General features: G+C 46.0%; 1 protein-coding gene across 1 annotated transcript in view; it reads right to left on the bottom strand.

Moving 5' to 3' along the window:
* ITGA3 (integrin subunit alpha 3) overlaps positions 1-25,770 on the bottom strand; it is a 124,396-nt gene that overhangs the window by 7,186 nt on the left and 91,440 nt on the right. Inside the window, exons 19-20 of the mRNA XM_069751445.1 lie at positions 6,514-6,616; positions 6,245-6,421 (exon numbers count right to left, since the gene is read on the bottom strand). Coding sequence (XP_069607546.1) covers positions 6,245-6,421; positions 6,514-6,616 — 280 coding nt within the window. The remainder of the gene's footprint in view (positions 1-6,244; positions 6,422-6,513; positions 6,617-25,770) is intronic.

Below are 25,770 nucleotides of genomic sequence, written 5' to 3'. Positions count from 1 at the left end.
GAGTTAAGGATGGACTGGAGAGGTGCAAGGGTGTTAGCAGGGAGGCCACAGAAAAGGATGTTGCAGTAGTCAAGGCGGGAAATGATGAGGGCGTGCACAAACATTTTAGTAGATTGGGGGTTGAGGAAAGGACGGATCCTGGAGATATTTTTGAGCTGGAGGCGACAGGAGGTGGAAAGAGCTTGGATGTGTGGTTTGAAGGACAGGGCAGAGTCGAAGGTTACTCCGAGGCAGCGGACTTCGGGTACAGGGGAAAGCATGATGTCATTGACTGCGATAGATAGGTCAAGTAAGGAAGATTTGTGGGATGGAGGAAAGATGATGAGTTCAGATTTGTCCACATTGAGTTTGAGGAAGCGAGAGGAGAAGAAGGAGGATATGGCTGATAGGCACTCTGGGATTCTGGACAGCAGAGCGGTGACGTCTGGGCCAGAGAGGTAGATCTGAGTGTCGTCAGCATAGAGGTGGTACTGGAATCCATGGGACTTTATGAGTTGTCCCAAGCCAAGTGTATAGATTGAGAAGAGTAGGGGTCCTAGAACAGAGCCTTGGGGGACTCCAACAGAGAGAGGGTGGGATGAGGAGGTAGTATGGGAGTGGGAGACGCTGAATGTGCGGTTGGAAAGGTACGAGGCGATCCAGGATAGGGCGAGGTCTTTGATGCCAAAGGAGGAGAGGATCTGTAGTAGGAGGCAGTGGTCAACTGTGTCGAAAGCAGAGGACAGGTCTAGAAGGAGGAGTACAGAGTATTGTCCAGTAGCTTTGGCGGTAAGTAGGTCGTTAGTGATTTTGGTCAGGGCAGTCTCAGTTGAGTGATGGGGGCGGAAACCAGATTGTAGATTGTCGTACAACAAGTTAGATGAGAGGTGGGAGGAGAGTTCAGCATGGACGTGCTGCTCCAGGAGTTTGGAAGCAAATGGGAGCAGCGATATTGGGCGATAGCTGGACATAGCAGTTGGATCGAGGGTTGGCTTTTTAAGGATAGGTGTGATTGTGGCATGTTTGAACGCAGAGGGGAAGGTGCCAGAAGTTAGTGATAGGTTGAAGAGGTGGGTTAGGGATGGGATAAGTGTGGTGGTGAGGTTGGGGAGGAGGTGGGATGGGATGGGGTCGAGCGCACAGGTGGTGAGGTGGGATTTGGAGAGGAGACAATTAAGTCCCCCTTCAGTGATGTTGGATAGGGAGGTTATGGGGTTTGGGCATTGGTCTGGTATACAAAGGGGTTGTGGTGGTTGAACAATAAAGTCTTGCCTTGTCTGGTCGATCTTATTTTTAAAGTGTGTGGCAAAGTCCTCAGCAGAGATGAGGGAGGTTGGAGGGGGCAGTGGGGGGCGGAGGAGGGAGTTAAATGTTTTGAATAACTGTTTGGGGTTGTGGGATAGGAAAGATACGAGGGTTGTGAAGTAGGCCTGTTTAGCAGAGGTGAGTGCAGATTTAAAAGCGAGTGTTGCTTGTTTGAATACAGTGAAGTCGTCTTGCGAGTGTGTTCTCTTCCAACGCCGCTCCGCAACCCTGGACACTTGCCTTAGCTTTTTGGTGGTGTTATTATGCCAAGGTTGTCTATTGATACGTTGCGCTCTGCCATGGACGAGAGGGGCAACCGTGTCAATAGCTGATGCGAGAGTGGCATTGTAGAAAGCAGCAGCACTGTCTGTGTCGTGGAGTGAGGATATGGATGCCAGTGGTAGGATGGAGTCAGAGAGTGTGTGGGTGTCTAGGTGTGCAAGGTTTCTGCGTGGGTGCGCATGTTGCTGGATATGGATGATTGGTGAGGAGGACAGGGATGAGAAGGTGAGCAGATGGTGGTCGGATAGAGGGAGAGGGGAGGTGGTGAAATTAGATAGAGAGCAGAGACGAGTGAAGACCAGGTCTAGTGTATGCCCGTCCGTGTGGGTGGCTGCGGAGGACCACTGAGTAAGTCCAAAGGATGAGGTAAGGGACAGAAGTTTGGAGGCTGTTGACTGAAGGGTATCAATGTGGATGTTGAAGTCACCCATGATGATGGTGGGAGTGTCAGCAGAGAGAAAGTGAAGAAGCCAGGTGGAGAATTGGTCAATAAAGGCAGTGGCCGGGCCCGGAGGTTGGTATATGACGGCCACTTGGAGGTTGGAGGGAGAGTAGATGCGGACAGAATGGACTTCAAAAGGGGGGAGGATAAGGGAGGGAAGAGGTGGGATTGGGTTAAAGGTGCAGTTTGAAGAAAGGAGAAGACCCACTCCTCCACCATGTTTGTTGCCGGGTCGAGGGGTGTGGGTGAAGTGGAGGCCTCCGTAACACAGCGCAGCAGGGGAGGCGGTGTCAGAGGGTGTTAGCCATGTATCTGTGAGGCCAAGGAAGGCAAGATTGCGGGAGAGAAAAAGGTCGTGAATCACATGAAGCTTATTGCAGATTGAGCGGGCATTCCAGAGTGCTCCAGAGAGAGGGAGCAGGGGGGTGGGTGTCAGGGGCACGGGTTTTATGTTGGAAAGAGTGCGGAAGTTCATGTTGGATAGGGAGTGATAGGAGGGAGTAGTAATGGGAGGTATGAGATGTGGGGGGTCCAGGGATGGGAGATATGTCTCCAGCAGTGAGGAGAAGGAGAGAGAGAGAGCAGGTGGGAGAAAGAGAGTGGCCGACTTGTTTTATGTGTTTGTTGGACAGATTTGAGGTTGAGGAGCAGGTCAGCAGAGGAGGACAGGTGGGGAGGTAAGAGGGAAGGGGAGATGATTATTAGGTTAGAGAGTGCTGGGATTTGTGATAGCGAAGGAGAGAGAGGACTAGTGGAGCAAACAATGTAGGGGCATAGGTAAACATGGCAAAGAAGTAAGATGGGTTAATAGAAAGCTAGATCCAAGTAATAAGAAGTGCTTACTCGGAAGACACACCCAGAAGAAACAGAACATAGAGTGTGGTCCTGACTCATCATGTGCAGTTGTTTTCCAAGTCACTTTCCTTTTCTGTCTTGTAGTTATTATTTACCTTTTTTGCGCCACGTTCTTCAAAATGGCACAATCAATTTACAAATTTGGTATAAAATGTAAAAAAAAATTCTGTCTTGAGGTTTTTTTTTTTTTTACTTTTTAGAGCAAAAAGGTGCAAAAATTTAGCCATTATACTGAAGTACAACAAAATACAGCTGGGTGGGGACAGTAGGAGTGAAGTTGCACCAAATTTTGCACCTCAATGAAAAAAATCCCAATGAATGAATCAAGCAAAAACATCTGAAATTGCTAAACTCTGCCCACAAGTCGGAAAAACAAACAAACAGGCGAGCACTATATATCTACTATATATTTGTCTAAGGCTGGCTTCACATTTGCGTTTTTTTTTTTTTGCGTTTTTGCGCAAAAAAAACGCATGCGTTTTTTTCCTATACTTAACATTAAAAACGCATGCGTTTTGACGCGTTTTTGCAACGCATGCGTTTTTTCTCTGCATGCGTTGTGTTGCAGAAATGCAACATGTAGTAATTTTAGCGGCGTTTTTTTGCCGCAGAAAAAACCTATTGATGTCTATGTAAACGCATGCGTTTTTAAGCACATGCGTTTGCATGCGTTTTTATAGAAAAACACAAGAATACACACTGAAAAGCCACCCCCCATCCATGGGCTCTGTGCTGTATACTACGTCACTGGGCAATATATTATGTCACTGGGCAATATACTACGTGCCTGGTCAATATACTACGTCACTGGGCAATATACTACGTGGCTGGGCAATATACTACGTGACTGGGCAATATACTACGTGGCTGGGCAATATACTACGTAGCTGGGCAATATACTACGTGACTGGGCAATATACTACGTGGCTGGGCAATATATTATGCGGCTGGGCAATATACTACATGGCTGGGCAATATACTACGTGGACATGCATATTCTAGAATACCCGATGCGTTAGAATCGGGCCACCATCTATATATAGAGAGAGAGAGAGAGAGAGAGAGAATAGACTTCAAAAAAGGCACAAAAAGAATAATGGATTGTGTACAAACAAAAAAGATGCAAAAAAACTGAACTAGACAAGGTACAGGTACGAAAGTAATAATGCATGGGGGCCTTAGGCCATGTTCACACATTACGTATTTGATCAGTGTTTGTAAGCAAATTATATTTTATTATCAGGGAATGTTTAGCTTGCAAAAAAGAATGCTAAGAGGAAACTTAATAGCGGTCTACAATTGATGTCTGAATTGATGTCACAGTGTAGAGGGATCATCCTTATTCTCATTTGCACATGGAAGCACCAGAATCAATGGAATGAAACTGGGAGAAGATATAGATTAAATATTAGAAAAAAAATTTTGACAGTGAGAGTGATCAATGAGTGGAACAGGCTGCCACGAGAGGTGGTGAGTTCTCCGTCAATGGAAGTCTTCAAATGAGGCTGGGCAGACATCTGTCTGAGGTGGTTTAGTGAATTGTGCATTGATCAGGGGGTTGGACATGATGACCCTGGAAGACTCTTCCAACTCTAATATTCTATGATTCTATGATCTAGTATAGATTGCTCAGTGTGCGTTGTTTGCTCTGGTCTCATGTAAACATGCATTCAAATGACCGCCGATCAGTCATGATGTTGTGCTGCTGGTCAGTGTAAACAGACCTTTAGGCTCACCACAGATCAGAGCTGATCACTACAGGATCATATTATGTGATAAGCTTATTGATGGGGGACCCTCCTAACAAACAGCGACTTTAATGATCTTTCCCACATCTTGAACTGATCACTGCTGTTCTCTGCCCCAGGATTGTACCGATGTGCTGATGTCTTGCCCCAGGGTTAGGGTATGCTTGACACTAGCATATATTCTATCATGCTAGGAAATTCGGCAGATTATGTTAATGATACTTGGCTCAAACTCTGTCAGAGCTTGAGCCGAGTGTCATCTTACTGTGATCTGATTCTCTCACATGAGAGAATTATATAACAGTTGCAGAGAAGATGGAGAACTTATTTCTCCATCTTCTCTATTGTCTCTGTGAGCGTACTGGACTAAAGGTACCTTCACACATAACGATTTCGTTAACGATATCGTTGCAACGTCACGCTTTTTGTGACGTAGCAACGATCCCGCTAACGATCTCGTTATGTGTGACAGCGACCAACGATCAGGCCCCTGCCGGGAGATCGTTGGTAGCTGGGGAATGATCAGGAACTTTTTTTGGTCGCTGATCACCCGCTGTCATCGCTGGATCGGCGTGTGTGACGCCGATCCAGTGATGTGTTCACTGGTAACCAGGGTAAATATCGGGTTACTAAGCGCAGGGCTGCGCTTAGTAACCCGATATTTACCCTGGTTACCATTGTAAAAGTAAAAAAAAAACACTACATACTCACATTCCGATGTCTGTCACGTTCCCCGCCGTCAGCTTCCCTGCACTGACTGTGTCAGCGCCGGCCGTAAAGCAGAGCACAGTGGTGACGTCACCGCTGTGCTCTGCTTTACGGCCGGCGCTGACACAGTCAGTGCGGGAAGCTGACGGCGGGGGACGTGACAGACATCGGAATGTGAGTATGTAGTGTTTTTTTTTTTTTACTTTTACAATGGTAACCAGGGTAAATATCGGGTTACTAAGCGTGGCCCTGCACTTAGTAACCCGATGTTTACCCTGGTTACCCGGGGACTTCGGCATCGTTGAAGACAGTTTCAACGATGCCAAAGTCGTTCCCCTGATCGTTGGTCGCTGGAGAGAGCTGTCTGTGTGACAGCTCCCCAGCGACCACACAACGACTTACCAAAGATCACGGCCAGGTCGTATCGCTGGTCGTGATCGTTGGTAAGTCGTTTAGTGTAACGGTACCTTAAGATGACATCTGAGTGCAGTCCGATGTTTAACTTACACCCATACACTTGTATATATGAATATTGGAGTCACTCACAGCATGCTGCGATTGTTTCCTCATGCCGAATCAGTGTGAGAAACTAATTGCAGATCTGCACCATCCCACAGTAAAACATCGGATAGCATTCGGCCGTGTTACACAGCAGTGTGAACGAACCCTAACTAAATAAGATAGCCACAACTTACCCTTACTACATGAGTGAAAATATGTGCGCCAGTTGTTCCTAATATCTGACATTCCCAATATCATAGGTCAAATCTGGAGACCACAACCTGGATGTGGCTTTCTAAGCCCAATTGTCAGTTTAGATTTTATGAGACCATGTCTCCTATACACTGGCTAATAATACGTTTGTAAAATAACGCATGAGATGTTTACCAACAATATTCCCAAATGATCCAGAATATAGGCTTACTGTGAGATTTAAAGGGTCAATTATGCCTCCTGCCGGCTGGCACTGCATCACGCTCTTGGTCTTCACTCTCACTTCTGTGAGATATAAAAGCCACTTCCCATTGGCCACCTCATATGGCCATTCCACAGCTAGGATGAGGGATACCAGACTATTGAGGGGTTCACCTTCATTTTCAACCTACAATGAAAAGCTGACATGTGTTAGGTCCATGTCCCCCATTACTGACCTCTTTTATCTGATCTCCTAGCCACCATGCAACCATATCTCACCGTAAATACGAACGACACAGGGCTTCCCACATCATGTGCAGTCTTCATGGCTGATTCACCCATCACGTTACCACTGAAATAGGTCTGTAGGTTCTGAGGTGTACTGTGCATTCCATCATAAAGGAGAAGGAAAGAGGATTAATTTATTATATCCCACTCTGGACTCAAAATATAGAACTGCATTCCCTACAGCAGGCGCAGCCGGAAATGAGTGGTGGTATGGAGCTCCACCCGGTGATACCAGCTCATCACCAGGGCTTAGTGAAACTGTACCAATTGGATCAGCTTCTATTTAGAACGGTTGTCCAGGACTAATCTATTCATGATATATCTGTGGAATAGGTTATCGTCACTATGAGACGGGTGCAGTCCGACACCCGCAGAGATCTGCTGAAAACTGTTGCGGCAGTGGCTGGATGTAAGCAAATAAATGGGAAATAAACTATACCACTTGGCAGCGCCCCCTAAATAATGGACGGTGCCATGATATCCTGCTGCATAGAGTGGGTACGGAAAGTATTCAGACCCCTTTAAACTTTTCACTCTTTGTTTCATTGTAGCCATTTGGTAAATTCAAAAAAGTTCCTTTTAATGAACACTTTGTACCCCATCTTGACTGAAAAAAAGCAGAAATGTAGAAATGTTTGCAAGTTTATAAAAAAAAAACCTGAAATATCACATGGTCATAAATATTCAGACCCTTTGTTCAGATAAGTATTCAGACCCTTTGATCAGACACTCATATTTACAGTTAGGTCCACATACAGTGGGGCAAAAAAGTATTTAGTCAGTCAGCAATAGTGCAAGTTCTACCACTTAAAAAGATGAGAGGCGTCTGTAATTTACATCATAGGTAGACCTCAACTATGGGAGACAAACTGAGAAAAAAAAATCCAGAAAATCACATTGTCTGTTTTTTAACATTTTATTTGCATATTATAGTGGAAAATAAGTATTTGGTCAGAAACAAACAATCAAGATTTCTGGCTCTCACAGACCTGTAACTTCTTCTTTAAGAGTCTCCTCTTTCCTCCACTAATTACTTGTAGTAATGGCACCTGTTTAAACTTGTTATCAGTATAAAAAGACACCTGTGCACACCCTCAAACAGTCTGACTCCAAACTCCATTATGGTGAAGACCAAAGAGCTGTCAAAGGACACCAGAAACAAAATTGTAGCCCTGCACCAGGCTGGGAAGACTGAATCTGCAATAGCCAACCAGCTTGGAGTGAAGAAATCAACAGTGGGAGCAATAATTAGAAAATGGAAGACATACAAGACCACTGATAATCTCCCTCGATCTGGGGCTCCACGCAAAATCCCACCCCGTGGGGTCAGAATGATCACAAGAACAGTGAGCAAAAATCCCAGAACCACGCGGGGGGACCTAGTGAATGAACTGCAGAGAGCTGGGACCAATGTAACAAGGCCTACCATAAGTAACACACTACGCCACCATGAACTCAGGTCCTGCAGTGCCAGACGTGTCCCACTGCTTAAGCCAGTACATGTCCGGGCCCGTCTGAAGTTTGCTAGAGAGCATTTGGATGATCCAGAGGAGTTTTGGGAGAATGTCCTATGGTCTGATGAAACCAAACTGGAACTGTTTGGTAGAAACACAACTTGTCGTGTTTGGAGGAAAAAGAATACTGAGTTGCATCCATCAAACACCATACCTACTGTAAAGCATGGTGGTGGAAACATCATGCTTTGGGGCAGTTTCTCTGCAAAGGGGCCAGGATGACTGATCCGGGTACATGAAAGAATGAATGGGGCCATGTATCGTGAGATTTTGAGTGCAAACCTCCTTCCATCAGCAAGGGCATTGAAGATGAAACGTGGCTGGGTCTTTCAACATGACAATGATCCAAAGCACACCGCCAGGGCAACGAAGGAGTGGCTTCGTAAGAAGCATTTCAAGGTCCTGGAGTGGCCTAGCCAGTCTCCAGATCTCAACCCTATAGAAAACCTTTGGAGGGAGTTGAAAGTCCGTGTTGCCAAGCGAAAAGCCAAAAACATCACTGCTCTAGAGGAGATCTGCATGGAGGAATGGGCCAACATACCAACAACAGTGTGTGGCAACCTTGTGAAGACTTACAGAAAACGTTTGACCTCTGGCATTGCCAACAAAGCATATATTACAAAGTATTGAGATGAAATTTTGTTTCTGACCAAATACTTATTTTCCACCATAATATGCAAATAAAATGTTAAAAAAACAGACAATGTGATTTTCTGGATTTTTTTTTCTCAGTTTGTTTCCCATAGTTGAGGTCTACCTATGATGTAAATTACAGACGCCTCTCATCTTTTTAAGTGGTGGAACTTGCACTATTGCTGACTGACTAAATACTTTTTTGCCCCACTGTATATTTGGACAGAGACAACATTTTTCTAATTTTGGTTATAGACATTACCACAATGAATTTTAAACAAAACAATTCAGATGCAGTTGAAGTTCAGACTTTCAGCTTTCATTTGAGGGTATCCACATTAAAATTGGATGAAGGATTTAGGAATTTCAGCTCCTTAACATAGTAACATAGTAACATAGTTAGTAAGGCCGAAAAAAGACATTTGTCCATCCAGTTCAGCCTATATTCCATCATAATAAATACCCAGATCTACGTCCTTCTACAGAACCTAATAATTGTATGATACAATATTGTTCTGCTCCAGGAAGACATCCAGGCCTCTCTTGAACCCCTCGACTGAGTTCGCCATCACCACCTCCTCAGGCAAGCAATTCCAGATTCTCACTGCCCTAACAGTAAAGAATCCTCTTCTATGTTGGTGGAAAAACCTTCTCGCCTCCAGACGCAAAGAATGCCCCCTTGTGCCCGTCACCTTCCTTGGTATAAACAGATCCTCAGCGAGATATTTGTATTGTCCCCTTATATACTTATACATGGTTATTAGATCGCCCCTCAGTCGTCTTTTTTCTAGACTAAATAATCCTAATTTCGCTAATCTATCTGGGTATTGTAGTTCTCCCATCCCCTTTATTAATTTTGTTGCCCTCCTTTGTACTCTCTCTAGTTCCATTATATCCTTCCTGAGCACCGGTGCCCAAAACTGGACACAGTACTCCATGTGCGGTCTAACTAGGGATTTGTACAGAGGCAGTATAATGCTCTCATCATGTGTATCCAGACCTCTTTTAATGCACCCCATGATCCTGTTTGCCTTGGCAGCTGCTGCCTGGCACTGGCTGCTCCAGGTAAGTTTATCATTAACTAGGATCCCCAAGTCCTTCTCCCTGTCAGATTTACCCAGTGGTTTCCCGTTCAGTGTGTAATGGTGATATTGATTCCCTCTTCCCATGTGTATAACCTTACATTTATCATTGTTAAACCTCATCTGCCACCTTTCAGCCCAAGTTTCCAACTTATCCAGATCCATCTGTAGCAGAATACTATCTTCTCTTGTATTAACTGCTTTACATAGTTTTGTATCATCTGCAAATATCGATATTTTACTGTGTAAACCTTCTACCAGATCATTAATGAATATGTTGAAGAGAACAGGTCCCAATACTGACCCCTGCGGTACCCCACTGGTCACAGCGACCCAGTTAGAGACTATACCATTTATAACCACCCTCTGCTTTCTATCACTAAGCCAGTTACTAACCCATTTACACACATTTTCCCCCAGACCAAGCATTCTCATTTTGTGTACCAACCTCTTGTGCGGCACGGTATCAAACGCTTTGGAAAAATCGAGATATACCACGTCCAATGACTCACCGTGGTCCAGTCTATAGCTTACCTCTTCATAAAAACTGATTAGATTGGTTTGACAGGAGCGATTTCTCATAAACCCATGCTGATATGGAGTTAAACAGTTATTCTCATTGAGATAATCCAGAATAACATCCCTCAGAAACCCTTCAAATATTTTACCAACAATAGAGGTTAGACTTACTGGCCTATAATTTCCAGGTTCACTTTTAGAGCCCTTTTTGAATATTGGCACCACATTTGCTATGCGCCAGTCCTGCGGAACAGACCCTGTCGCTATAGAGTCCCTAAAAATAAGAAATAATGGTTTATCTATTACATTACTTAGTTCTCTTAGTACTCGTGGGTGTATGCCATCCGGACCCGGAGATTTATCTATTTTAATCTTATTTAGCCGGTTTCGCATGTGCCACCCTGTTTTTAAAGGGACCAAAAGTAATTGGACAATTGATTCCAAGGCTATTTCATGGACAGGTGTGGGCAATCCCTTCGTTATGTCATTCTCAATTAAGCAGATAAAAGGCCTGGAGTTGATTTGAGGTGTGGTGCTTGCATTTGGAAGGTTTTGCTGTGAAGTAAACATGCGGTCAAAGGAGCTCTCCATGCAGGTGAAACAAGCCATTGTGAAGCTGCGAATACAGAAAAAACCCATCCGAGAAATTGCTATAATATTTTGAGTGGCAAAATCTACAGTTTGGTACATCCTGAGAAAGAAAGAAAGCACTGGTGAACTCATCAATGCAAAAAGACCTGGGCGCCCACGGAAGACAACAGTGGTGGATGATCGCAGAATTATCTCCATGGTGAAGAGAAACCCCTTCACAACAGCCAACCAAGTGACCAACACTCTCCAGGAGGTAGGTGTATCAATATCCAAAACTACCATAAAGAGAAGACTGCATGAAAGTAAATACAGAGGGTTCACTGCATGGTGCAAGCCACTCATAAGCATCAAGAATAAAAGGCTAAACTGGACTTTGCTAAAAAACATCTAAAAAAGCCAGCACACTTCTGGGAGAACATTCTTTGGACAGATGAAGCCAAGATCAACCTCTACCAGAATGATGGAAAGAGAACAGTATGGCGAAGGCGTGGTACAGCTCATGATCCAAAGCACACCACATCATCTGTAAAACACGGCGGAGGCAGTGTGATGGCTTGAGCATGCATGGCTGCCAGTGGCACTGGGTCACTAGTGTTTATTGGTGATGTGACACAGGACAGAAGCAGCCGAATGAATTCTGAGGTATTCAGAGCCGTACTGTGTGCTCAGATCCAGCCAAATGCAGCCAAACTGATTGGTCGTCGTTTCATACTACAGATGGACAATGACCCAAAACATAAAGCCAAAGCAACCCAGGAGTTTATTAAAGCAAAGAAGTGGAATATTCTTGAATGGCCAAGTCAGTCACCTGATCTCAACCCAATTGAGCAGCATTTCATTTGTTAAAGACTAAACTTCAGACAGAAAGGCCCACAAACAAACAGCAACTGAAAACCACCGCAGTGAAGGCCTGGCAGAGCATCAAAAAGGAGGAAACACAGCATCTGGTGATGTCCATGAGTTCAAGACTTCAGGCAGTCATTGCCAGCAAATGGTTTTCAACCAAGTACTAAAAATGAACATTTTATTTAAAAATTATTGAATCTGTCCAATTACTTATGGTCCTTTTAAAAACAGGATGGCACAGGTTAAGGAGCTGAAACTTCTAAACCCTTCATCCAATTTTAATGTGGATACCCTCAAATGAAAGCTGAAAGTCTGAACTTCAACTGCACCGGAATAGTTTTGTTTAAAATTCATTGTGGTAATGTCTATAACCAAAATTAGAAAAATGTTGTCTCTGTCCAAATATATATGGACCTAACTGTAAGTCACATGCTGTCCATTTCCTTGTGATCCTCCTTGAGATGGCTCTACTCCTTCATTGGAGTCCAGCTGTGTTTAATTAAACTGATAGGACTTGATGTGGAAAGGCACACACCTGTCTATATAAGACCTCACAGCTCACAGTGTATGTCTCTGTATACTGCATTGATTTTCCATGGTATGCACTGACTTTACCCAGCTCTCCCTGGCTTCTGAATGCCTCTGTATATTGCACTGGCTTTTCTATGCTTCCCCTGGATCTGAGTGTCTTGGTGCAGCACATATAATCCTTTTAGTATGCTTTCTCACCTATGAGCTTGTTTCCATGACCTGTTTTTATGTATCCCATTGTGTGATCCTGGCATCTCTTTGAGTGGTCAGTCTTACCCCTCCCTCACTTTATGACCTTTGCTTAACTCTCTACATCTGGTCTCCCATACCCAGCCACCCCCTCATTCACACCTGATTGCCCTTAACTGGGGATATATTCACATGCAGGAGTCTGCTACAGACTCAGTCTGCTGCAAATCATCTTTTAACTTCCATCTTTTAAATTACATCTTTTTAATTATGATTCTGAATTAGACTGAATTGGACTGGAAGGTAACAGACTACTAACCACTACAATGTTTCGGTTTCTTTTCTCTTTCACCCCCATACTACTTTCCTTCTTACAATCTCCTGCAATCCCTCCACCTAGTAAGGAAATAGTCATTTCTCCCTCATTACTCCCCAGCCATCTCACCTTCTCCTCAGAACTGTTCCTCCACATACAATCCTTTTTATCCAGACACACACGGCCGCATCATGTCCTATCCTGCTCCCACCTTCTAATGCTCTGTCTGCTACTCCTCATTGCTGGTGACATATCCCCAAATCCCGGCCCTCCCCAATTCATCCCCACACTCGTTTGTAACCCCCTGCCACGATCCTCCGCACGTTTTCCCAACCACGACAACCTCATACCCATTCATCCAGCCCCCACTCCCCCGGTCCCCCTACCTGGAGCACTATGGAACGCACGCTCCATCTGCAACAAACTGCCATTTATCCATGACCTCTTCATCACCAACAAACTCTCCTTCCTCGGCCTCACCGAAACCTGGCTCACTCCCTCTGACTCAGCCTCTCCAGCTGCGCTCTCCTATGGCGGATTCCACCTCTCTCACACCCCTCGCCCCAGCAACAAACGCGGTGGAGGAGTTGGCTTGCTCCTGTCCGACACCTGCTCCTTCACTCCAATACCGCTACCACCCTCCGCTTCTCTTCCCTCGTTTGAGGTGCACTCTGTCCGCATCTATTCCCCCTCCAACCTCCAGCTGGCTGTCATCTACCGCCCCCCAGAACTAGCCATCTCCACCTTTCTCGACCACTTCACCACCTGGCTACTTCATTTCCTCTCTGTTGACATCCCCACTATCATCATGGGTGATTTCAATATCCCCATTGACACTTCCACCTCAGCTGCCTCTAAACTTCTATCACTGACTGTCTCCTTTAGCCTCACTCAATGGTCCTCTGAGGCCACTCACAAAGATGGCCACACGCTGGACCTCATCTTCACCCGCCTCTGCTCCCTTACTAATCTCACTAACACACCCCTCCCCCTGTCTGACCACAACCTACTGACATTCTCGTCCCTCTCCTCTCCTAGTGTGCAACCCCCACTCCACAAACTCACTCACCCTCGCAGAAATCTCAAACATCTCAACTTACAATCACTCTCTGAGTCCCTTCTCCCTGTCACTGACATAGCTTCCCTTCATGACACAGATGCTGCTGCCACTTTTTATAACACCACAATAACAGCAACACTCGATTCGGCCGCCCCACTCATGCATAGTAAAACACGTACAATTAACAGGCAGCTCTGGCTGACCAGCCTGACCAAAGAATTGAGACGGGCTTCCAGGATTGCTGAGCGGAGATGGAAGCGATCCCACTCTGCCGACCACTTCACTGCATACAAGCAGTCCCTCGCCAGCTTCAAGTCTGCGCTCACTGCCGCAAAACAAACTTACTTCTCATCCCTCATATCCTCCCTGTCCCACAACCCTAAACAGCTTTTCAACACTTTCAATTCTCTTCTCCGTCCCCCCGCACCTCCTCCCTCCCCCCTCATTTCTGCTGATGACTTCGCCTCTTTCTTTAAACAGAAGATCGATACGATCAGAGAAAGCTTTGGCCCACAGCGCCCACTACCCCTCTTAGCTCCTCAACCCTGCTCCTCAAAAACCAGCTTCTCCACCATGACAGAAGATCAGCTCTCCACCCTCCTGTCAAGATCACACCTCACCACCTGCACGCTTGACCCGCTCCCATCCCACCTCATCCCTAACCTTTCCACGGTCTTCATCCCAACCCTAACGCACCTCTTCAACCTCTCACTCACAACAGGTGTCTTTCCCTCATCCTTCAAGCATGCCAAGATCACACCCATCCTCAAAAAGCCCTCCCTTGACCCATCCTCTGTGTCTAGCTATCGCCCAATATCTCTTCTCCCTTATGCCTCCAAATTGCTGGAGCAACACGTCCATCTTGAACTGTCCTCCCACTTCTCCTCCTGCTCCCTCTTTGATCGGTTACAATCAGGCTTCTGTTCCCATCACTCAACTGAAACTGCCCTAACTAAAGTCACCAATGACCTACTAACTGCCAGGAGCAAGCGACACTACTCTGTCCTCCTTCTCCTGGACCTGTCTTCTGCCTTTGACACTGTAGACCACTCCCTTTTGCTACAAATCCTCTCATCCCTTGGCATCACAGACTTGGCCCTTTCCTGGATCTCGTCATATCTGACAGACCGAACATTCAGTGTCTCCCTCCCCCACACCACCTCCTCACTTCGCCCCTTGTCAGTCGGTGTTCCTCAAGGCTCTGTTCTAGGACCCCTACTCTTCTCCATCTACACTTTCGGCCTGGGACAGCTCATAGAATCCCACGGTTTGCAGTACCATCTCTACGCTGACGACACGCAGATCTACCTCTCCGGACCTGACCTCTCCTCCTTGCTTACCAAAATCCCGCACTGTCTGTCTGCCATTTCAGCCTTCTTTTCTGCTCGCTTTCTACAACTGAACATGGACAAAACAGAATTCATCATCTTTCCCCCATCTCACTCTACCCCTCCACCAGACCTATCCATCAATGTCAATGGCTGCTCACTATCCCCAGTCCCACACGCCCGGTGCCTCGGGGTGATCCTCGACTCTGCCCTCTCTTTCAAGCCACATATCCAAGCCCTCGCCTCCTCCTGTCGTCTCAAACTCAAAAATATTTCCCGGATCCGTGCTTTCCTTGACCGCAACACTGCAAAAACGCTAGTGCATGCCCTTATCATCTCCCGCCTCGACTACTGCAACCTCCTACTCTCTGGACTCCCCTCTAGCACTCTGGCACCACTCCAATCCATCCTACACTCTGCTGCCCGACTAATCGACCTGTCACCCCGCTATTCCCCAGCCTCTCCCCTGTGTCAAGCCCTTCACTGGCTTCCTATCGCCCAGAGACTCCAGTTCAAAACCCTCACACTGACATACAAAGCCATCCACAACCTGTCTCCTCCATACATCTGTGACATGGTCTCCTGGTACCTACCTACACGCAACCTCCGATCCTCCCAAGACCTCCTTCTCTACTCCCCTCTCATCTCTTCTTCCCATAACCGCATCCAAGACTTCTCCCGTGCTTCCCCCATACTCTGGAACTCTCTACCCCAACACATCAGACTCGCGCCTACCATAGAAACCTTCAAAAAGAACCTGAAGACTCATCTCTTCCAACAAGCCTACAGCCTGCAGTGATCCTCAACCTACTGAACAGCCGCACAGCTAGCTCTTCCCTCTCCTAGTGTATCCTCACCCACCCCCTGCAGACTGTGAGCCCTCGCGGGCAGGGTCCTCCCTCCTTATGTACTCGTGTGCCTTGTTATCTGCTCATGTTTAATGTATTTGTCTATATTTGCCCCGTATTCACATGTAAAGCGCCATGGAATAAATGGCGCTATAAAAATGTATAATAATAATAATAATAATAATGTCAGACCAAATGAGAATCATGAGGTCAAAGGAACTGGCCAAGGAGATCAGAGACAGAATTTTGGCAAGGCACAGATCTGGCCAAGGTTACATATGAATTTCTACAGTACTCAAGGTTCCTAGGAGCAAAGTGGCCTCCATAATCCTTAAATGGAAGAAGTTTGGGACTACCAGAAATTTTCATAGACCTGGCCATCCGGCCAACTGAGCAATCTTGGGAAAAGAGCCTTGGTGAGAGAGGTAAAGAAGAACCCCAAGATCACTGTGGCTGAGCTTCAGAGATGCAGTAGGGAGATGGCAGAAAGTTCCACAAAGTCAACTATCACTGCAGCCCTCCACCAGTCGGGCCTTTATGCCAGAGTGGCCTGACGGAAGCCTCTCCTCAGTGCAAGACATATGAAAGCCTGCACAGAGTTTGCTAAAAAACAAATGAAGGACTCCCAGACTATGAGATATAAGATTCTCTGGTCTGATGAGACGAAGATAGACCTTATTGGTGATAATTCTAAGCAGTATGTGTGGAGAAAAAAAGGCACTGCTCATCACCTGCCCAATACAATCCCGACAGTGAAACATGGTGGTGACAGCATCATGCTATGGGGGTGTTTTTCAGCTGCAGGGAAATGACGACTGGTTGCAACTGAAGGAAACATGAATGTGACCAAGTACAGAGATATCCTGGATGAAAACCTTTTCCAGAGTGCTCTGGACCTCAGACCTCAGTACGAAGGTTCCGCTTCCAACAAGACAATGACCATAGGCACACAGCTAAAATAACAAAGGAGTGGCTTCAGAACAACTCTGTGACAATTATTGACTGGCCCAGCCACAGCCCTGACCTAAACCCAATTGAGCATCTCTGGAGAGACCTGAAAATGGCTGTCCACCAACGTTCACCATCCAACCTGACGGAACTGGAGAGGATCTGCATGGAAGAATGTCAGAGGATCCCCAAATCCAGGTGTGAAAAACTTGTTACATCATTCCCAAGGAGAATCAAGGCTGTACTAGCTTAAAAGGTGCTTCTACTCAATACTGAGCAAAGGGTCTGAATACTTATGCCCATGTGATATTTCAGTTTTTCTTTTGTCATAAATTTGCAAAAATTACCACATTTCTGTTTTTTTCAGTCAAGATGGGGTGCAGAGTGTACATAATTGAGAAAGAAAGAACTTTTTTGAATTTACCAACTGGCTGCAATTAAACAAAGAGTGAGACATTTAAAGGGGTCTGAGTACTTTCCGTACCCACTGTATATTGCATAAATACACTACTCAACTATAAAAAAGGGGACAATTCTGTCTCTAAATGTGTACCATTTGTCTCCACCTATGGCGCGGCAAGTGGACAGATTGGACACATATTGAGGAAACATTGGAAATGACTTCATGAGGGCTTACGACAGGTATCTGAATTTGCCTCTCAGCGTATGCTATCATATAGACGTGGGTACAATTTTAGGAACAAACTTGTCTGGGTTGTGCATGTTGTGTGAATATGTAAAGAGGTGATTATTTTCATCACCCGCATACTTGGAAGAAGTTCTCAATAAAGGAGAGATACACCTGCACTTCAAGCTTTGTTATCTATGTGCTTGTGTGCCCCTGTGGGCTGATGTATGTAGCATGCATGTAACCATCAGCAAACATAAGAGCACCATTAGGACTCATTTACTTGATTTACCGGTACCTATTTGTGAGTGTAGACATTCGGTTAACCAACTTAGGTTTAGGGTTATACATAGTGTTCCTTTACAGCGGGGGGGAGGGGACAAATTAAAGATTTTGAAGAGGAAGGAAATGAGATGGATCTCTAACGCTGGGCACGTTGTAACCCAGGGGACTCAATATTGATTATAATTTACAAATTTGTGTGACTTGACTCCCTGCTGTTAGTGGCATCTGATTGGTGGATTGTTTTTAATGTTTAATTTTTAGTTTTGTTTTTTTCTTCTGCTTTTTTCAGGTATAGGAAATTGGCACCGGGGAGTGACCTGAGAATATGGGGATCTAGAATCTGGAAGATCGCTGATAATTTATACATGCTTTTTTGTATGGTTGTTGGATTATTCCCCATACTCTCTGTTCCCTCCCTCGATGTCATGCGATATATGTTTTGTATTTATAGTTTTTTCCCTGGTCTAATTAGGTGCTTGGAATTAATGAAATGATTGATTTGTATAGCGAGGGATTAGAATCTCAACATGTGCTCATATGAACAATGACACTACAGCTCTTAAGTTACTCATTCGGCTAGTTTGGATACTAAACAGAGAATTTTTCTCCACTCTGAGTGTATCCCTGTTGCAATGGATATTCCATAGACACCATCGCTCCTCTGCACTCAGCTGTCAGCCTTGTGAGCGCGTGCACCGTGTCGAGGACCTGTGGATGTGGTCATGTGACTTGGTCACGTGATCATACTCCCGCGTCACTGATCTGGTGCGCTGATGCAAGCTGCAGGTGGTGAAGCAGCTAATGATGGCGTGTTCCGGGTTCACTGTGGTAGTGTGAGTACTTGAGATTAGTTAATGAAGCTGATTTATGGAGTGCCAATGTTTATATATGCACCTATTGGTCAGGGGCTTCTGTGTATGCGTCTGTCATGGGTCGGAAGATTGGATTGGAGTGCAGTCGCTATAACAACCGTGATGCCATAACATGATTGGTTTGTAATTACCGTAATTATGGGGCAGATTCTGTACAAACATATTTCTAGGTTATTGGTGTTTTGTCTTAATTTGATGTGATTTTTATATCGCATTTGTTAATGTATATATTATTGTGTATTTTGTGGTTTTGTATATGTTTTTTGTAATGATGTAAATTGGGCAGTACCTTGTTTGTGATTGGTGTGCATGTCTCACCACATTATATAAGGCTGCCATTTTATGCTTTGTGTATACTTGATAAAGACCAATTGTGGTCGAAACATCGTATCATGGTGGAATAAAGGCATTTTACTTTTTCATCACCTGGACTGGATGCTGTTCCTTTCTATTGTTTGTATCACTTGATGTCTGATTGGGTCATTGGACTTGGAACGTGCATCCTGGGACTGATATGCTGTGAGCAGATTTTTGTTTGCTTGAACAGTTCAGGTTAGGGCGCAGTCAAATGGCTGTATAGCACGGACGACGAAGGCATTGCAATGCTCGGACTGGCTGGCGGCTCTCCTGACCAGAGCATAACAGCCTGTATTTCTATGCATCTGTCACACTCGGGTCAGGAGAGCAGACAGCCAGTCCAAGCACTGCGATGCGATTGTCTTCCGTGTTATATGGCTGTCAGACTGCACCCTTCGAAGGAATTAAGAATCTATGTTTACTCTGTTGTCACTCAAGACCATTTCTTAGGGTGGTGGTCTTCTTTTTAATGGGAATGTACAGGATTAGAAAACCGTAGTTGTTTTTATCCAAAGACAGTGACAGACCCGATCACAGGCTGTGTCAGGTATTACAGCTCAGTCTAGTCAAAGAATGGACAGGTGTGGTGCAGGGGCAAACCAGCCATGTTTCTAAATCTCTCCCAGTTTTCAATGTGACCATTAGGGAAGTAGTTGGCACTTCCTGTTTTGTACATTTTATTTTTCTGCTATGATGTGAAAACTAGATTTTATGAGAAAGGTTACCAATTAGCATCCAACTAACTGACAGAGTATATTACTGGAGACTAGAAAGGCAAAACTATATAATTGCAGATTAGAGCCTGTAAATGACTATGGAAGCTATGGCAGCAGCCGCTTATAAAGCACACACCACTGCGGCACTCTCTTTTAATATAGCAGCAGCCAGTATAAAGCACACACCACTGCTGCACTGTCTTCCAACATGGCAGCAGCCGGTAAAAAGCACACACCACTGCTGCACTGTCTTCTAATATAGCAGCAGCCGGGAAAAAGCACACAACATTGCTGCACCGTCTTCCAACATGGCAGAAGCCGGTATAAAGCACACACCACTGCTGCACTGTCTTCCAACATGGCTGCAGCCGCTGTAAAGCACACATCACTGTCTTCTAATATGTTAGCAGCTGGTTTAAAGCACACACCACTGCTGCACTGTCTTCTAATATAGCAGTAGCCGGTGTAAAGCACACACCACTGCTGCCCTGTCTTCTATTATAGCAGCAGCCGGTAAAAAGCACACAACCACTGCTGCACCATCTTCCAACATGGCAGAAGCCAGTATAAAAAACACACCCACTGCTGCACTGTCTTCCAACATGGCAGCAGACGGTATAAAGCACACACCACTGCTGCACTGTCTGCCAACATAGCAGCAGCCATAAAGCACACACCCACTGTTGCACTGTCTTCCAACATGGTAGCAGTCGGTAAAAAGTACACACCACTGCTGCACTGTCTGCAACACAGCAGCAGCCATAAAGCATACAACACTGCTGCACCATCATCCAACATGGCAGCAGCCGGTATAAAGCACACACCACTGATGGACTGTCTTCCAACATGGTAGCAGCTGGTAAAAAGCACACACCACTGCTGCACTGTCTTCTAATATAGCAGCACCAGGTAAAAAGCACACACCACTGCTGCAACGTCTTCCAACATGGCAGCAGCCGGTATAAAGCACACACCACTGTTGCACTGTCTTCCAACATGGCGGCAGCCGGTATAACGCAAACACCACTACTGCACTGTCTGCAACATAGCAGCCATAAAGCACACACCCAATGTTGCACTGTCTTCTAATATAGCAGCAGCCGGTAAAAAGCACACACTACTGCTGCCCTATCTTCCAACATGGCAGCAGCTGGTATAAAGCACACACCACTGCTGCACTGTCTTCTAATATAGCAGCACCAGGTAAAAATCACACACCACTGCTGCACCGTCTTCCAACATGGCAGCAGCCGGTATAAAGCACACACCGCTGCTGCACTGTCTTCTAATATAGCAGCAGCTGGTATAAAGCACACACCGCTGCTGCACTGTCTTCTAATATAGCAATAGCCGGTATAAAGCACACACCACTGCTGCACGGTCTTCTAATATAGCAGCAGCTGGTATAAAGCACACACCACTACTGCACCATTTTCCAACATGGCAGCAGCCGATATAAAACACACACCACTGCTGCACTGTCTTCTAATATAGCAGCAGCTGGTATAAAGCACACACCACTGCTGCACCATTTTCCAACATGGCAGCAGCCGATATAAAACACACACCACTGCTGCACTGTCTTCCAACATGGCAGCAGCCGGTATAACGCACACACCACTGCTGCACTGTCTGCAACACAGCAGCAGACATAAAGCACACAACACTGCTGCACCATCATCCAACATGGCAGCAGCCAGTATAAAGCACACACCACTGATGGACTGTCTTCCAACATGGTAGCAGCTGATAAAAAGCACACACCACTGCTGCACTGTCTTCTAATATAGCAGCACCAGGTAAAAAGCACACACCACTGCTGCAACGTCTTCCAACATGGCAGCAGCCGGTATAAAGCACACACCACTGTTGCACTGTCTTCCAACATGGCAGCAGCTGGTATAACGCACACACCACTGCTGCACTGTGTGCAACATAGCAGCAGCCATAAAGCACACACCCAATGTTGCACTGTCTTCTAATATAGCAGCAGCCGGTAAAATGCACACACTACTGCTGCCCTGTCTTCCAACATGGCAGCAGCTGGTATAAAGCACACACCACTGCTGCACTGTCTTCTAATATAGCAGCAGCCAGTATAAAGCACACACCACTGCTGCAATGTCTTCTAATATAGCAGCAGCCAGTATAAAGCACACACCACTGCTGCACTGTCTTCTAATATAGCAGCAGCCGGTAAAAAGCATACACCACTGCTGTGCCGTCTTCCAACATGGGAGCAGCCGGTATAAAGCACACACGACTGCTGCACTGTCTTCTAATATAGCAGCAGCTGGTATAAAGCACACACCCACTGTTGCACTGTCTTCCAACATGGCAGCAGCCGGTATAACGCACCCACCACTGCTGCACTGTCTGCAACATAGCAGCAGCCATAAAGCACAAACCACTGCTGCACTGTCTTCTAATATAGCAGCAGCTGGTATAAAGCACACACCACTGCTGCACCGTCTTCCAACATGGGAGCAGCTGGTATAAAGCACACACCACTGCTGCAGTGTCTTCTAATATAGCAGCAGCTGGTATAAAGCACACACCACTGCTGCTGTGTCTTCTAATATATCAGCAGCCTGTAAAAAAAACACACCACTGCTGCACTGTCTTCTAATATAGCAGCAGCCAGTATAAAGCACACACCACTGCTGCACTGTTTTCTAATATAGCAGCTGCCAGTATAAAGCACACACCACTGCTGCACTGTCTTCTGATATAGCAGCAGCCAGTAAAAAGCACACACCCACTGTTGCACTGTCTTCAAACATGGCAGCAGCCGGTATAAAGCACACATCCACTGCTGAACTGTCTTCCAACATGGCAGTAGCCGGTATAAAGCACACACCACTGTTGCACTGTGTTCCACTATGGCAGCAGCTGGTATAAAGCACACACCACTGCTGCACTGTCTTCTGATATAGCAGCAGCCAGTAAAAAGCACACACCCACTGTTGCACTGTCTTCAAACATGGCAGCAGCCGGTATAAAGCACACATCCACTGCTGAACTGTCTTCCAACATGGCAGTAGCCGGTATAAAGCACACACCACTGTTGCACTGTGTTCCACTATGGCAGCAGCTGGTATAAAGCACACACCCACTGCTGCACTGTCTTCTAATATAGTAGCACCAGGTAAAAACCACACACCACTGCTGCACCGTCTTCCAACATGGCAGCAGCCGGTATAAAGCACACACGATTGCTGCACTGTCTAAGATAGCAGCAGCTGGTATAAAGCACACACCCACTGTTGCACTGTCTTCCAACATGGCAGCAGCCGGTATAAAGCACACACCCACTGCTGCACTGTCTTCCAACATGGCAGCAGCCGGAATAAAGCACACACCACTACTGCACTGTCTTCCAACATGGCAGCAGCCGGTATAAAGCACACACCACTGCTGCACTGTCTGCCAACATAGCAGCAGCCATAAAGCACATACCCACTGTTGCACTGTCTTCCAACATAGTAGCAGCCGGTATAAAGCACACACCACTGCTGCACTGTCTTCTTATATAGCAAACACCCGGAAAAAAGCACACCACTGGTGCACCGTCTTCAAACATGGCAGGAGTCGGTATAAAGCACACACACCACTGCTGCACTGTCTTCTAATATGGTAGCAGCTGGTTTAAAGCACACACCACAGCTGCACTGTCTTCTAATATGGTAGCAGCTGGTATAAAGCACACACCACTGCTGCACTGTCTTCTAATATGGTAGCAAATGGTTTAAAGCACACACCACTGCTGCACGGTCTTCTAATATAGCAGCAGCTGGTATTAAGCACACACCACTGCTGCACTGTCTTCTAATATAGCAGCAGCCGGTAAAAAGCACACACCACTGCTGCACTGTTTTCTAATATAGCAGCAGCCGGCAGAAACCACACACCACTGCTGCAATACCTTCTAATATATCAGCAGCCAGTAAAAAGCACACACCACTGCTGCACTGTCTTCTAATATAGCAGCAGCCAGTATAAAGCACACACCACTGCTGCAATGTCTTCTAATATAGCAGCAGCCAGTATAAAGCACACACCACTGCTGCACTGTCTTCTAATATAGCAGCAGCCGGTAAAAAGCATACACCACTGCTGTGCCGTCTTCCAACATGGGAGCAGCCGGTATAAAGCACACACGACTGCTGCACTGTCTTCTAATATAGCAGCAGCTGGTATAAAGCACACACCCACTGTTGCACTGTCTTCCAACATGGCAGCAGCCGGTATAACGCACCCACCACTGCTGCACTGTCTGCAACAAAGCAGCAGCCATAAAGCGCACACCATTGCTGCACTGTCTTCTTATATAGCAAACACCTGGAAAAAAGCACACCACTGGTGCACTGTCTTCAAACATGGCAGGAGTCGGTATAAAGCACACACCCACTGCTGCACTGTCTTCTAATATAGCAGCAGCTGGTATAAAACACACACCACTGCTGCACTGCCTTCTAATATGGTAGCAGCTGGTTTAAAGCACACACCACAGCTGCACTGTCTTCTAATATGGTAGCAGCTGGTATAAAGCACACACCACTGCTGCACTGTCTTCTAATATGGTAGCAAATGGTTTAAAGCACACACCACTGCTGCACTGTCTTCTAATATAGCAGCAGCTGGTATTAAGCACACACCACTGCTGCACTGTCTTCTAATATAGCAGCAGCCGGTAAAAAGCACACACCACTGCTGCACTGTTTTCTAATATAGCAGCAGCCGGTAGAAAGCACACACCACTGCTGCAATACCTTCTAATATATCAGCAGCCAGTAAAAAGCACACACCACTGCTGCACTGTCTTCTAATATAGCAGCAGCCAGTATAAAGCACACACCACTGCTGCAATGTCTTCTAATATAGCAGCAGCCAGTATAAAGCACACACCACTGCTGCACTGTCTTCTAATATAGCAGCAGCCGGTAAAAAGCATACACCACTGCTGTGCCGTCTTCCAACATGGGAGCAGCCGGTATAAAGCACACACGACTGCTGCACTGTCTTCTAATATAGCAGCAGCTGGTATAAAGCACACACCACTGCTGCACCGTCTTCCAACATGGGAGCAGCTGGTATAAAGCACACACCACTGCTGCAGTGTCTTCTAATATAGCAGCAGCTGGTATAAAGCACACACCACTGCTGCAGTGTCTTCTAATATATCAGCAGCCTGTAAAAAAAACACACCACTGCTGCACTGTCTTCTAATATAGCAGCAGCCAGTATAAAGCACCCACCACTGCTGCACTGTCTGCAACACAGCAGCAGCCATAAAGCACACACCACTGCTGCAGTGTCTTCTAATATAGCAGCAGCTGGTATAAAGCACACACCACTACTGCAGTGTCTTCTAATATATCAGCAGCCTGTAAAAAAAAACACACCACTGCTGCACTGTCTTCTAATATAGCAGCAGCCAGTATAAAGCACACACCACTGCTGCACTGTCTTCTAATATAGCAACAGCCAGTATAAAGCACACACCACTGCTGCACTGTCTTCTAATATAGCAACAGCCAGTATAAAGCACACACCACTGCTGCACTGTCTTCTAATATAGCAACAGCCAGTATAAAGCACACACCACTGCTGCACTGTCTTCTAATATAGCAACAGCCGGTAAAAAGCACACACCCACTGTTGCACTGTCTTCAAACATGGCAGCAGCCGGTATAAAGCACACATCCACTGCTGAACTGTCTTCCAACATGGCAGTAGCCGGTATAAAGCACACACCACTGTTGCACTGTGTTCCACTATGGCAGCAGTTGCTATAAAGCACACACCCACTGCTGCACTGTCTTCTAACATGTCAGCAGTCGGTATAAAGCACACACCACTGCTGCCCTGTTTTCTAACATGGCAGCAGCCGGTCTAAAGCACACACCACTGCTGCACTGTCTTCCACTATGGCAGCAGCTGGTATAAGCACACACCACTGCTGTACTGTCTTCCAACATGGCA

Source organism: Ranitomeya imitator, chromosome 2, assembly GCF_032444005.1.
Source record: "Ranitomeya imitator isolate aRanImi1 chromosome 2, aRanImi1.pri, whole genome shotgun sequence".
Classification (NCBI taxonomy): Eukaryota; Metazoa; Chordata; class Amphibia; order Anura; family Dendrobatidae; genus Ranitomeya; species Ranitomeya imitator.
Note: the sequence above shows the minus strand (reverse complement) of the source record. Positions and strands in the feature narration are given on the sequence as shown.